Raw genomic sequence first — 13,062 nt, forward strand, 5'->3', positions numbered from 1 at the left:
ATGGAGGTGACTGAGCAAAGGCTCTGCCCACAACATGGCATAGATGGCTTAAAGTTAGCAACAGCCTCGTGTTCAGAGGTGTTTAAAACAAATGGCTTGAATATTTTTAATAAAAAATAATAAAATCAGTATGCAATGGAATTTTAGCAGATGAGGTAATGCTTGTTTAAATAGATGGAGTTGCTATTCATATGCCAGAACTGCTGTCAGTTGGTGATGAGTTTAGCAGCAGAGTGAAAAGGCAGATGTCAGCACTTGACCTCTGACAGTTTTCTACCTCTGCTATAGTGCACAGATGCAAACGCTGAAGATGTGAAGAACACTGGAAAGTGGGTGTGCTTGAAAGGAATAATCTGGCCCATTCTTTGTCATTTTAATTTGTGATTTAACTGTCCAATAAACGCATTGCAGAAAGTTGCCTGGTAATCACTGGCACAAGTAAGTTTTATTAAACTGATTATTAATGCTAAATCAATAACTTTGAAGGAGCTACTCTGCTTCCTATTCTTCTGGAATCCGTGTCCCATTGTTTACCTTAATCACTCTGATTCCTGTAAATTATAGCTCCAGACATGTTAAACTGAAGGAAGAGGTGGTGGTGGAACATCCAGCACAGATGTTCTGCTCTGGCCAGACCTGGTCTCTTGTACCTTTTTTATTCTCAATGATCTTACCTGTTTCTTGGCTTCATTTGCATCTACAGTTCTGGGAATCTGAGTAGGAATATACATGGGAAGTGTGCATACAGTGCACTGACTTTGCAAGAATCAGAGTCAGGTTTAATATCGCTGACATACGTCGTGAAATTGTATTGCACCAACAGTACAGTAAATTACATAGAAAACTAAATTACAGTAAGATGTATAGTGTGTGTGTGGTTATTTATTTTACAAGAATCAGCCCTTGTAATAATGATCAGTGAGGCCCAGAGAATCCGTAGTTACCGGCAAGAAAATTTTATTGTTTCAACTAAAAGCAGGTGTGTTCACAAACTGTCTGGGTGTGCACCCTACTAGAATTCCCTGACCCTCCATGAACAGTCAATGAAGAGAAAAGGATATTACCCGGAAAGAGTCTACGCTGGCCAGGCGTTCCTCATGGTCCCGATCTCCACGTGTCCGTGGGGTCCTGCTTATCCGCGATGGTTGGTCTCTGGCTGCTGGAGAGTTATTGCTCCTGTGTATTTCAAGCTCCTGAATCTTATACTGTTCCTCATCAATCGAACCATTGGATCTCCATCCCTTTGGCTCAAGGTCACTTGACCTACCTTGGTCACCTTCCTGCTGGTCATTGTATAGGGCTACAGCCAACATTGTTTCATGGCTCTGCCCGCCCCAGCCTTGTGTATGTGTGTCTTTACACTCTGACTGGTCGAAACCTTTTAAAATAGGGCAACCCAGACAGAGTCTAATGAGTTTACCGATTGCAGGTCTGGCATTTTACATAACAAGTAGCTACTCCTTAAACTGTGTACATACATCTACTGATGCTTCTGGACACATCTTCAGTGATGTTCCTGGAATCATCGGGTGTTTCGGGTCTTTCAACATCATACAACTTCCTCCAGGTGACTCAGCCGGGGCTGATCAGATCCCAGCTTGTGTCCAGATGGCTAGCTACTTATGACTCCATGGCTCCTCTCTTTTGGGCCACAGCCATCTTGGGGCCCTCTCTGCCACATCGGTAGTACCGTGGATGGCTCTCCTCTTCCTCTCTCCCTCGACGCCCAAATTACTGAAAGTTCTAGCCAAGGAACGGGCTGCAAATCCCCCACAACCAACCTCCACTGGGAGACACCTTGCTCTCCATCCAGCCTGCTGACAGTTGTTGACCAGTCCTGCGTACTTGGAGAGCTTCCTTTCAAAGGCCTCTTCCAAGCTATCTTCCCATGGGACTGCCAGCTTCAGCAGCACCACTGGCTTAGTAGACTCAGACACAAGGACAATGTCTGGTCGCAGGGTGGTGGCTGCGATATGGTTGGGGAACTTCAGCTGCCATTGGAGGTCCACCAACAGCTGCCAGTCCCTTGCAGAGGTCAGAATGCCCGCAGATGTTCTTTTGGCAGGTATTGGCTGCTCCCTGTGCGTTGGTGTGTCTGCATCACACTGCAATTCACCGCCAAAACGCTAGTTGGCAGTGGGGTTTCTATGCCACTGTGTTGAGTTTCTTCATGTTGAAACTCAACACGAAGAAACTCAAACTTCAAACAATGGCAACTGAACCTGAAGGAGGGTGAATTTTCTGTGCTTGTCTGGCCACTGAGAGACATGGACGAGGAAATGTATTTCAAGTATTTTCGGATGTCGATAGGTACATTTGACGATTTGGTTCATTGTCTCCAACCATTTATTTTGCATCAGTGTACACACAGTATACTCAGAGACTGGCAATCACTATTCGAGTTTTAGCTTCAGGTGTAAGTCAACAGGCTGTAGCAGATAGCTACAAACTGGTGTCAAGCACAGGGTCCTCCATAATTTTGGAGGTCTGTAAAGCTTTATGGAAAGCATTGCAGCCAGAGTTCCTTCCCTGCCCTTCAGTCACCCAATGGCAAGCTATTGCAGCGTAGGAGGAAATGCGATGCTACCAAGCCGACCAGTCACAGTTGTTGCAGTCTGTGACGCCGCAACGCGTAGTTACATTTTGGGAGAGGTACGTGTTAGGCTACAGCGTAGGGTAGGCATAGAGTACAGTGTAGGGTACGCTGCTACGCTGTACCTACAGCATACATTTGACGCACAAGTATAAATCAGCCTTAAGAATGCTCTCCACATTGCAGTTGTAGAAATTTGCTAGAATCTTAGGTGACATACTAAATCGTCTCAAATTCCTAATGGAATATAGATGCTATCATGCCTTCTTTGTAATTGCATCAATATGTTCGGCCCAGGATAGATCTTCAGAGATGTTGACCCCTAAGAACATGAAACTGCTCACCCTTTCCACTGCTGATCCCTTGTTGAGGACTAGTGTGTGTTCCCTCAACTTCCCCTTCCTGAAGTTCATAATCAATTCCTTGGTTCTTACTGCCGTTGAGTGCAAGGTTGTTGCTGCAGCACCACTCAACCGGCTGATCAGACTCACACGTACGTACCTCCTTGTTGCCTTCTGAGGTTTATTGGTGGCATTTGAGCTGTGCATAGCCACACAGTCATGGGTGTTGAAAGAGAAGAGCAGTGGGCTAAGCATACAGCCTTGAGGTTTCCTAATGTGGTTGTCTGTAGTCTCGCAATGAAGAAGTTAGGGATCCAGATGCAGAGGGAGGTACAGAGGTCCTGGTTTTGGAGCTAGTGGTATATCTCCAACTGTCCTCTGCCAAAGTCCTTGCTTCTTTGTATAAATTGTTAATTGGTGAAGCATTTTGTTTGACTCTAAATATTTATTTATATATTTGATTGTGTTTTCTCCTGTTTCTTCTGAATTAGTTGGATAGGGGGGCTTGAAGATGAGAAACAGAAGACAGATGTGCACTACAGGTCCCTCGGAGGAGAAGGAAACTTCAATTGGAGATTTGTTTTCCCATTTGAATACCTCCCGGCTGAGCAGCTGTGTGTTGTCTCCAAGAAGGTGAGTTTCTAAATTCCAGGCACTGCGGCATTGAAAGGCCAAGGAGAGCTGCCTGAAGAATTTTAGATGCACTCTGAAGTTAAGAATTCTGTCATATATAGCAGAAAATCCAGGAGGGCTGAACGTCCAAGTCTGATTTCAGGCAGCAGTTTATTTTAACTTTGTCGGTACTGTTTAACAGAAGAAAAAGTCAAACCCACGAACTGGGCTCAGAATTCTCTGGAATGTTCAGGTTCAAGTACAGTAATTGTTGAGTACAGCTATCCCCACAGGGCAGTTACGTTGGTTCGCAACCAGCCCTCCTTGTGGAACAGAAGTTCCCATAGGGAGGTCTATTGTCCTCCGCCCTGCACCATTTCCTCTTGTTTGTAAGTGTACATTCTTTCTATTCATGCTAACAGCCATGAGAATGTAACCCTTGCTGTGAGCACTTATTTATGCAGTTTTCTGTGGGAATGCTAGAGCATGAAGAAGTGGTTGAAGCTCGCAAGGGTCGTATCTAACTGACCTCTGTTTTCTTTGGATCAAAAAATTCATCATTACAGCAACCTTGTAGCCTTCTACTTTTGTACTTATGTCAGCTATCTTCCCAGCTCCCTCTAATTTGACACTGTACAGCTGGTTGTATGTGCTTAAACCAGGTGTTTAAATTTAGGGTGTGCGTGCCATATATGTAAAAAGGAAAAAAAATCAAATCATTTTACTGCAGGGTTCTTAAATGTAGGAAGGTTCCAGTGCATGTGACAGAATTAAGTTGCAAGCTTTAATAAAATAATTTTGATAAATCAGCATGATGTTAGCAATGCCTAACATCTGCAATCAGATGTGATTCTCTTTGCCCTTTCAGAAAGCATAAGCTATCACAGATGGCTTCATGTAAAAAGGCCAAAGAGAAAAAATTAATGTGAAATGGGTCATCCAAACTGGCTTGCTTTTTTTCTATTCCAGGAAAACTTCTGGAGTCTTGACAAAACAGAGTTCAGGACACCTCCGAAACTATTCATTCAAATATGGGACAATGATAAATTTTCCATGGATGACTATTTGGGTATGAAATTCTCTTTCTGCTTAATCTACTGTGGCTAAACTAAAGTACTGCCTTTCTAATCCAACAGCACATATGCTATAAAAATATTCTTTTTATGTGCAGCATTCATTGCTGGTTATATCCTGTATTAAATAAAGTAATCCTATGGTATTTATTATTCTAGAGTTCTGTTATGCTGTTAAATCCAACATCTTTTGGAAGTTGCATGAAGTGTAGAAATGGCCAGATCCAATGCAGCTTTGAAGAGTCCTGCGAATTGTTTTAGTATTGGTGAAATCTGTCCCTCAGAGCAGCACTTGTCTCTATCAATATAGTTGTGCATGTAGCAGAATGACTTGTCTTGGTCTTGTCATATCCAGGAATGGTAATGTTAGGTAAAAAATGGTCAGAATTGTGCCAAGAATAGAGCAAGGTGGACAAGATTAGGAAAGAACTGGAGTGAATAGGGAGCTGCAGTATGGAGTTGGTGGCCAAATTGATTGGAATGAGAGGTTCCCAGGGCCATACCAGAGGTCAGGAACACAAATAAGCTTAACCTCCAAGATTAAGATTAATACAGTTGAATAGGTCTTATTGGTTAGTGCAAGTATATTTTTGTAGACTAACTTTTGTAATTTAATTCTTTCACCTATTGTTTGTAATTTTCAGCAAAATAACAATTAGATAGATTCTGAAAAATGTTTTCTACAACTTCTATTAAATAAAAGGTTTTACAGTTTAGACCCTATTTGTAAAATGTGCTTCAGGGAGGAAATTTGGAAGTAATTGATTTGTATGTCATTGAAATGCAGTTACCACATTTTTGCACGTGGGTCAACATTGATTTGGTTTTTAGTTGAAAATTGTACAAGAGTTAAAGGTTGAGCCATAATGAGTTTTGACTGCCTTTGCAAAACTTGCAACAGGGTTCACTGACAACCATCTCCAATTTCAAGTTTCTATGTTTAAGTAGGATTTGATTTCAGTAATAGTGATGAGTGCCAATTATCTTTGAAACCACATTCTGGTGGACTGTGTTTATTAAACCTTGATAAGTCTTGTGTGAATGTTCATTAAACTTAATGCCAAGTGACTGTAAGATGGAAAGTTTACTTGTGATCTTTTCCTGTGGTTGTTTTAATGTCTTGTGTGCTGGTTCTGAAGTGATTTGTTGTTTCTTGAGAGATGAAATCTCCATATGACTCTGGTAAATGCAAGTATTGCAGAAATTTGTGTAAATGTGTGACACCTGAATTGGTTGGCAAGCACTAGATAAATGAAATACAACCTGTGTTTGGTCTCCTGCCAACAGTAAGTAGCGAATGCATATTTCTAACCAAAAAATGTTTCATACATTGTGGTGTTTTGATTTATGATTAACATGTGTAATAGAGGTGGCTGCATCGTGCAGAGTATTAGACTGTTCTTCGAAAGTAAACTTCTGCAATTTCCACAGTCCTGATGAAGGTCTTGACCAAAATGTTGGCTGTTCATTTCCCTCCATAGATGCTGCACAACTCTGAGTTTTCACAGCTCCTTTGTATGTTGTTCCAGATTTCCAGTGGTCCCTTATGTCACCACAATTTACTCTGCTTGTCCAAAGCAAGAACCACAGATTTTTTTTAATTGTTATGACATACCTCTAACAACTACTGAATTTCAGTTAATTTAAGGCTAAAGTTGCAATCAACGGCAGACCATAATTATTGAGTTAAATGCTCTACTGGACCTAAACATTCTCTCCTATTGTTATTCCCAAGCTGCTGTTCTTCAAGACCTCTTATGCTAAATTTTGTTTTCCTGCAATTTTAACTGTCTTATCATGATTCCAGTTCAGATGAAAGAACATTGATCCACAGTGATAACTCTGTTGCTATCTCCACAGATGTTGTCTGACCTAAATATGTCCTGCAAGTTTTGTTTTTATTGCTGATAATGGGGTGGGGGGGGGGTTGGAATATAGCAGATGTCTTTTTTTTTGAAAGAAATGGGCTTGTCATTTCCTCCTAGCTTCTAATCTTCAATGTAATATGTAGCCAGGGTCAAGAAGCTGGGAATTTCAATCATCTGCCAAACCCCAAGAAGTATGCTTTGGCAACTGTAACTTCTAATTGTCTTTACGATGTACATATTTGGACTAATTCCCCAGAGGATGGGTTAAACGGTGGCTGAAAGGAATGGGCTAAATTAAATATTAAAATGGAGCAACTCTTGAACTCCAGACCTCAGGTTATCCATGAATATTATGACTGGGAAACCTGTTACTAAAGACTATGAAGCAAAATAGAAGAGTCCTTAGCTATCACTGGTACAGGCACCCCACTGGATACTATTATGTGACAAACCTGCTTTTTAAAGGGTTGATGCTATACCAAGGTCAGATTTGTTATATTACAGCTGATTAAATTCCCAAAGAGGCACCAGCTCCATTTAATCCTCTTGTGGAATGTTGACTTCAGTAATTATTAGACAATTAATGAGTTTGAATTTGAGTCCGAACTGGGCAAAGAATACACAGCAAAAACTGTTGTGTGCAGTGCAAATTGCTCAAAACCTACGGCTGTATTTAGTATTTGGAGTAATACTGGGTAAGTAAGGTTTGTATTATAGTGGAAGGAGATTGAAGCATACAAGATTCTGATGGGGCTTAATAGATTGTGTACAGGGAGGATGTTTCTCCTGGCTGGGAGGTTGGGGTGGAGGAAAATAGCCTAGACCCAGGAATGACAGTCTGAGACATGGGGCTCGGATGAAATACTCTTCAGAGGGTGCTTAACTGGTGGAGTAAAAGTTAAAGAGACCAAGCTACTGAGTATATTGAAGAAGGTGATAGATTTTTAGACGTGAGGCATTACGGGGTAAAGAGGTGAGTGAGAGAATTTAATGCCACGATATGGGGATCAGCCATGATTATACTGAACGGAAGAGCAGTCTGAAATGTGGCATTGTCATCATCCTTGTGATCTTGGCTGAAATCAAACTTATTCCCCATCAAAATGTGATTCAATTGGTCATGAATGTAATCAGGAGCCTTCCTATCACCCATTTGTGGTAGATATAAAATCACATCCCATGATAATTCATTGTACTGTAATTCTCTTACAAATGTTCTTACCTGTTGCAAACTCCTTGATACATTTACCATCAACATCATTGAAGAACTCAAAAGGAAACCACTTATGATCTGCTACCTATCCTAGACTGAGCTAATTTTCTTACCTGTTTTTCACAGTCATAGTCATTGTCATACTTTATTGATCCCGGGGGAAATTGGTTAAAATTTGTAACTCTGAATCATCTTGAATAGAGATATGAATATTTCCTAATCCTTTTACTTTGGTAAACTTACTGCAATCTTCTAGGAGTATATTTTGAAGGTATACAAAGTCTTGACAAAGGCTTTCTAAAGCATCCAAAGATTACTGGCAGCAACAAATATAATTGCTGCTTCGGTTACTAAGTTTCAAGTCTAGATTTAAGATAACTTTTTGGTTTACCCACTTAGAATAAATCCCTTACAGATGACCTCAAAGAAATTCCCTTTGCATTTTTGGACACTTTTTTGTTTGGGCAGCTTCCAGTGGTTGCCATTAGTTAGCATCTTGTTAATTTAACTAAAACATCCCCATTAAAAATGATTTAAAGAAATTTCTACCACAGCAATGCCACTAAGCAAATCTTTCACACAACGCCCCCTCCCCCGAACTCTCAGTTTTCCATAGGATCACTCTCTGTGTGACTCCTGTGTCTACTCATTACTCCCACACTGATCTCACTTCTGACACTTATCACTGCAAGTGGGTTAGGCGCTGCACCTGCCCCTACACCTCCCCCCTTGCCACCATCAGGAACCAAAACACTCCCCAATGTAGATTGGGGAATCGCTTCGTCGAGTACCTTTGCTCGATCTGCCACAAAATGTGGGGTTTCCCAGCAGCCACCCATTTCAATTTGACTTCTCATTCCCATTCTGACACGTTGGTCCATGGCCTCCTCTACTGCCACAATGAGGCCAAACTCTGGTCAGAGCAGCAACACTTCATATTCAGTCTGGGTAGCCTTCAACCCTGTGCCATGATCAGCAATTTCTCTAACTTCTGATTATTTCTCTTCTCCCCCACTCTTTCTCCATTCTCCATTCTGACAACCCTCTTGCCCCTTCTGTTCTGCTCACCTGCCCATCACCTCCCTCTGGTGCCCCTTTTGGGATTCCCCACCTTTCCCTTTCTTCCATGGTTCACTGCCCCCTCCTATCAATTTCTTCCTCCTTCAACCTTTACATCTTCCACCTATTACCTCCTAGCTTCTTACATCAAACCCCCCTCCCACCCACCCTCCTTCCCCCTCACCTTGTTTCACCCATCAGTTGCCATCTTGTTCTCCTATCTCACCAACTTCCTTCTTATTCTGGCGGTTTCTTTCTTTTCCAGTCCTGATAAAGGGTCTTGGTCCAAAATGTGGACTGTTTATTCCCCTCCATGGATGCTGCCTGACATGCTGTGTTTCTCCAGCATTTTCTGTGTGTTACACAACATTTCCAGTATCAGTAGAATCTCTTGTGTTCAGCATTTAAGTAGAATGGGAATTAAAGTTTTGTAAAGGGAAAAGTAATGTAACTAGTATAATACTTTGTGCCTTCTGTTTACTTTGCACCAACACAACCCCTGCAAAAAAATAAAATTGAAATTTAAACAACCAAGTCCCGGTGATAAAATGTGAAGGAAAAGCTATAAACTGCACAAAAAAATGCTGCAATGCACATGTTTGCTCATTTTCTTTTAGAGGCAAGTTTGCAGAAAACATTCCATAATTAAATCCAATGTTATTTTTGTTCACAAATCAAGAAAGGCTGCGCTTTTAAACACACTGAGAAACTTCATGCATAGTTGTAATGAATGTTAACGATATGGTCATTGCACTGTTTGACACTTTTGATTCTCCAGGCTATGTAACAGTCAGCATACAAAAATAATCCCTCATTTCTACCTTTGAGTATGTCACGTTTCAAATACTTGCACTATTAATGAAGCAAATTGTTATCTTAAAATCTGCTAATGTCCCATTTTTTTCAATAAACTTCTAGTAAAATGTTGAGAAATGCTAAGCTTTTTTTTTCCTCTTTGGAGTGTACCAGAACCAAATTATTCACGCATGTAACAAGTTCTTTTTTGGTCGTTTAATCTTCATCTAGAACCTCAATATCAGCGAACAGGTCACCTTGTATAATTGTTTCCTAATGTCATCGTGGCACTGAACTGCAGAATCACCAGATACTGTAAATCTGGCTCTACTGTAACATACTGAGCTAAGTTTAACTCATTTTAAGATGTGTTCAGTTATTCAAGTTTTTTAAAACTTTATCTTTTTTTTTAGCCTGTTTTTCAAAAGTACTTGTGCATTTCTGGCTAATTTCCTAAATATATTCTCACTTGTAAATTTCCCAAGTTTCCTTTTTCAAAGCTCACAAAACAAAATGCTAATTGAGTAAAATCTATGAATAAGATATAATCGTCATTATCGTGAGATGAGTCTCAATTCCACAGTGCTCACTTTATGTGATAAAACTGGATGATATTGCATTAGTCAAAATATAAGTGAATTCTGTTAGTCTTTTTTTTAAATGGTCAAAGTTTCTGTCATTGTGATACTTCTCAGTAGTTAATGAGGAGCCTTGTGATTTTGGAAATTTCCAGCATCTGCAGAATTCCTGTTGTTAGCCTTGTGATTTTCTTTAATTTGCTATTTCTTAGAAGTTCCAATGTTGGACAAATCTTGTTTTTTTTAAATTTCTCTTTTCCCAACTGTCCAATTATACCAATGTGACCAAACATACAAACCTGCACCATCTTTGAAAGGTAGGAGGAAACTGGAGCTCCTGGAGGAAACCCATACAGGCTCAGAGGAACATACAAACTCTTTACAGATAGAGTTACTGGTGTGTAATAGCATTATTGCTAATTGCTGCACTACCATGCCATTCTTTCCTTAATGCCATTGCAATTTGTATCAAATCATACAGCTAGTATAAGGATGAGTAGGGGATGTCCTTATCTTTGTTTGAATCCCAATATGTTGCCTAAATCCTCCAATGTGCTTCCTTTGAGCTGTTAATTTCCATTAATTATCACACGGGCATCTGAGCCCCTTCTGCTAACAATGGCATTTCCTTTTCAGCCAGTCTCCAATCAGAATCAGGTTTCATTCACCGGCATGTTTCATCAAATTTGTTAATTTAGCAGCGGCAGTACAATGCAATGCATAACAGTATAGAAAAAAGTAAATAATTACAGTAAATATATGTATAAGTGGTTAAAGAGTGAAAAAACAGAAATCATAAAATCTGTAACCACTTAAAAATAAAAAAAAATAGTTGTCTGTAGTAACATTCAAATTTTTATTAATGAAGTAGTGTGATCTGCTTCAATCTCTGGGGAGACTAATTAACTGAGTTCCTTGCATGCTTTTCACCATAGGTCGGAAATCCTGTTTCAACACAATAATGCAAGAAAAGATGAACTAAAAAGATGTTTCCTATTTGCATTTCTATGAAAGAAAGACAACGCTGCATCCTTCACTGCAGTGTGTATGTCAGAGCTGATTGTTTGCCTCTTGATCCCACCTCATTTTGTTATTCTCACCTTCATAATCCTGTACTTTCTTCTCTACCCCCAATTTTTGTGTTTCCTGGCTGTGAGCATAAGTGCCACATTCACATTTTCAAAGCTTTTATTATCAAGCAAATCACTGCCTGTGGAATTAAATGGTGGAGGAACGCTTCGGGTGTATGGCTGACACACAAAGCAACCTTGCGCTGAAACCCCCCCCCCCATTAAAGTTATGGCTCTTAAAGTCAAGTTCCACCTCCATGGTGTTCTCTTTGATCTTCCTCCCCCACCAGAAGCAAAACCTAGTAAGCAAACACAAAGCTGGGATTTAGTAGAACAGTACAGACAGGAAATCACTAATTCTAGGATGAGATAGCTTCACAATAAAGCCAAGCTAGCTACCTTGAATGTGTTGCTTGGAGTAAAGCCATTAATCCAACACATTCTGACCAGGTCTGCACATAAGTTGCTCTTACAGGTATTTGATGTGGGCTGCGATAGGGATATTAGGCTGCCCTTGGGTTAGAGAAGTAAACTATGGTCTCAAAAAAAAATGTTGTTGATGATACTTGTTAAGAGTGCCCTTGGGTGGAAATACGTTGAAGAAAATATTTATTTTCTTTGCCTTTGACCCATGGGCAATGGATGGTGTCAAAAGGACGAAGGACCTCTCCACTCCCCACCCAGCTTTGTAACTCCATTCATATGGGAATCAAATCATAGTTGTCTCATATACAGAAAGAGCAATGAAGAATGCCATGTTGGCTCTCTTGGAGCACTACCACACAGAATGAAGTCATTTGGCGTATCTAGTCTGTGCCAAACTGTTATTCCCCCCTATTCTTATCACCCCTCACCTGGACCACAGTCCTCCATACCCTTCCCATCCATGTACTCATCCAAACTTCTCTTAAGTGTTGAAATCAAACCCGCACCCACTACTTCCTCCAGCAACTCGTTCCACACTCACAGCACCCTCTGAGTGAGGAAGTCTCCCCTCAGATCCCCGTTAACTATTTCATCTTTTCTTCTATAACCTTTAGTTCTCCTTTCACCCAACCACATTGGAAAAGGCCTGCTTGAATTAACCCTATCTCTACCCCTTAATAATTTTGTATACGTCTACAAATGGGCTTGTGCTTTCAAAATCCTAGTAAAACTTAAAAAAAAATTGAATCACAGTCAATGTGTTTTCCATTGTCCCATTACCCTTTAATTGGCTTAAGGTTGCAGAATATGTTCTGAATTTGAATAGGCAGCATGACATGTATAATGAAGTCTGTCAAGCTGTTGAATGGATAACTGGAATATGTCCATTAAAATTGTTTGCTTTATCATTGAAATGATCAGAATAATCCTTTCCAGCCTTGAAGCATTTTTCAGGGAATTCACTAAAACAAATTTGCTGTGTTTGTTTAATCTACTGAATTGAATTGGCCTAATGAAAGTTGAAATATTAGAACAAAAGAATAATTCTGGTGTTTGACTATGGCCCTATAAATAGTGTGGCAGATTGTAATATGTGCCAAGTGCTCCTGTTTGATTCTTTATCTCCAATTTGCAGGTGTCCTTGAGCTGGACCTGAATTCGACAATACATCCAGCCAAAATAGCCAAAGGATGTAACCTTGATATGCTGCCAGACCAGAAGGATGGTGGTGCTAAACTGACCTCGCTCTTTTCTCAGAAATCCCTCAATGGTTGGTGGCCATGTGTCCAAGAGAAAGATGGCAAACGTATATTGGCTGTAAGGACCTTCCAATGCATTGTTGGAATTTTATTTTTAACACTGTGATCGTCTTCCTTGCAGTTCTGGAGCTTTATCATTTGTTTTGGTGAAGAATATGCGCAATAACTTTAATGT

The 13,062-nt window shown here is 40.3% G+C and overlaps 1 protein-coding gene across 4 annotated transcripts in view; it reads left to right on the top strand.

Annotated features, from left to right (window-relative positions):
- Positions 1–13,062, top strand: part of LOC140185737 (myoferlin-like) — a 267,873-nt gene that overhangs the window by 235,048 nt on the left and 19,763 nt on the right. For all 4 annotated transcript variants that reach the window (XM_072239327.1, XM_072239328.1, XM_072239329.1 and 1 more), the window contains 3 exons: positions 3,426–3,567; positions 4,516–4,615; positions 12,764–12,945. In XM_072239327.1, coding sequence (XP_072095428.1) covers positions 3,426–3,567; positions 4,516–4,615; positions 12,764–12,945 — 424 coding nt within the window. The remainder of the gene's footprint in view (positions 1–3,425; positions 3,568–4,515; positions 4,616–12,763; positions 12,946–13,062) is intronic.

The sequence above is a fragment of the Mobula birostris genome, chromosome 21 (assembly GCF_030028105.1).
Source record: "Mobula birostris isolate sMobBir1 chromosome 21, sMobBir1.hap1, whole genome shotgun sequence".
NCBI lineage: Eukaryota > Metazoa > Chordata > Chondrichthyes > Myliobatiformes > Myliobatidae > Mobula > Mobula birostris.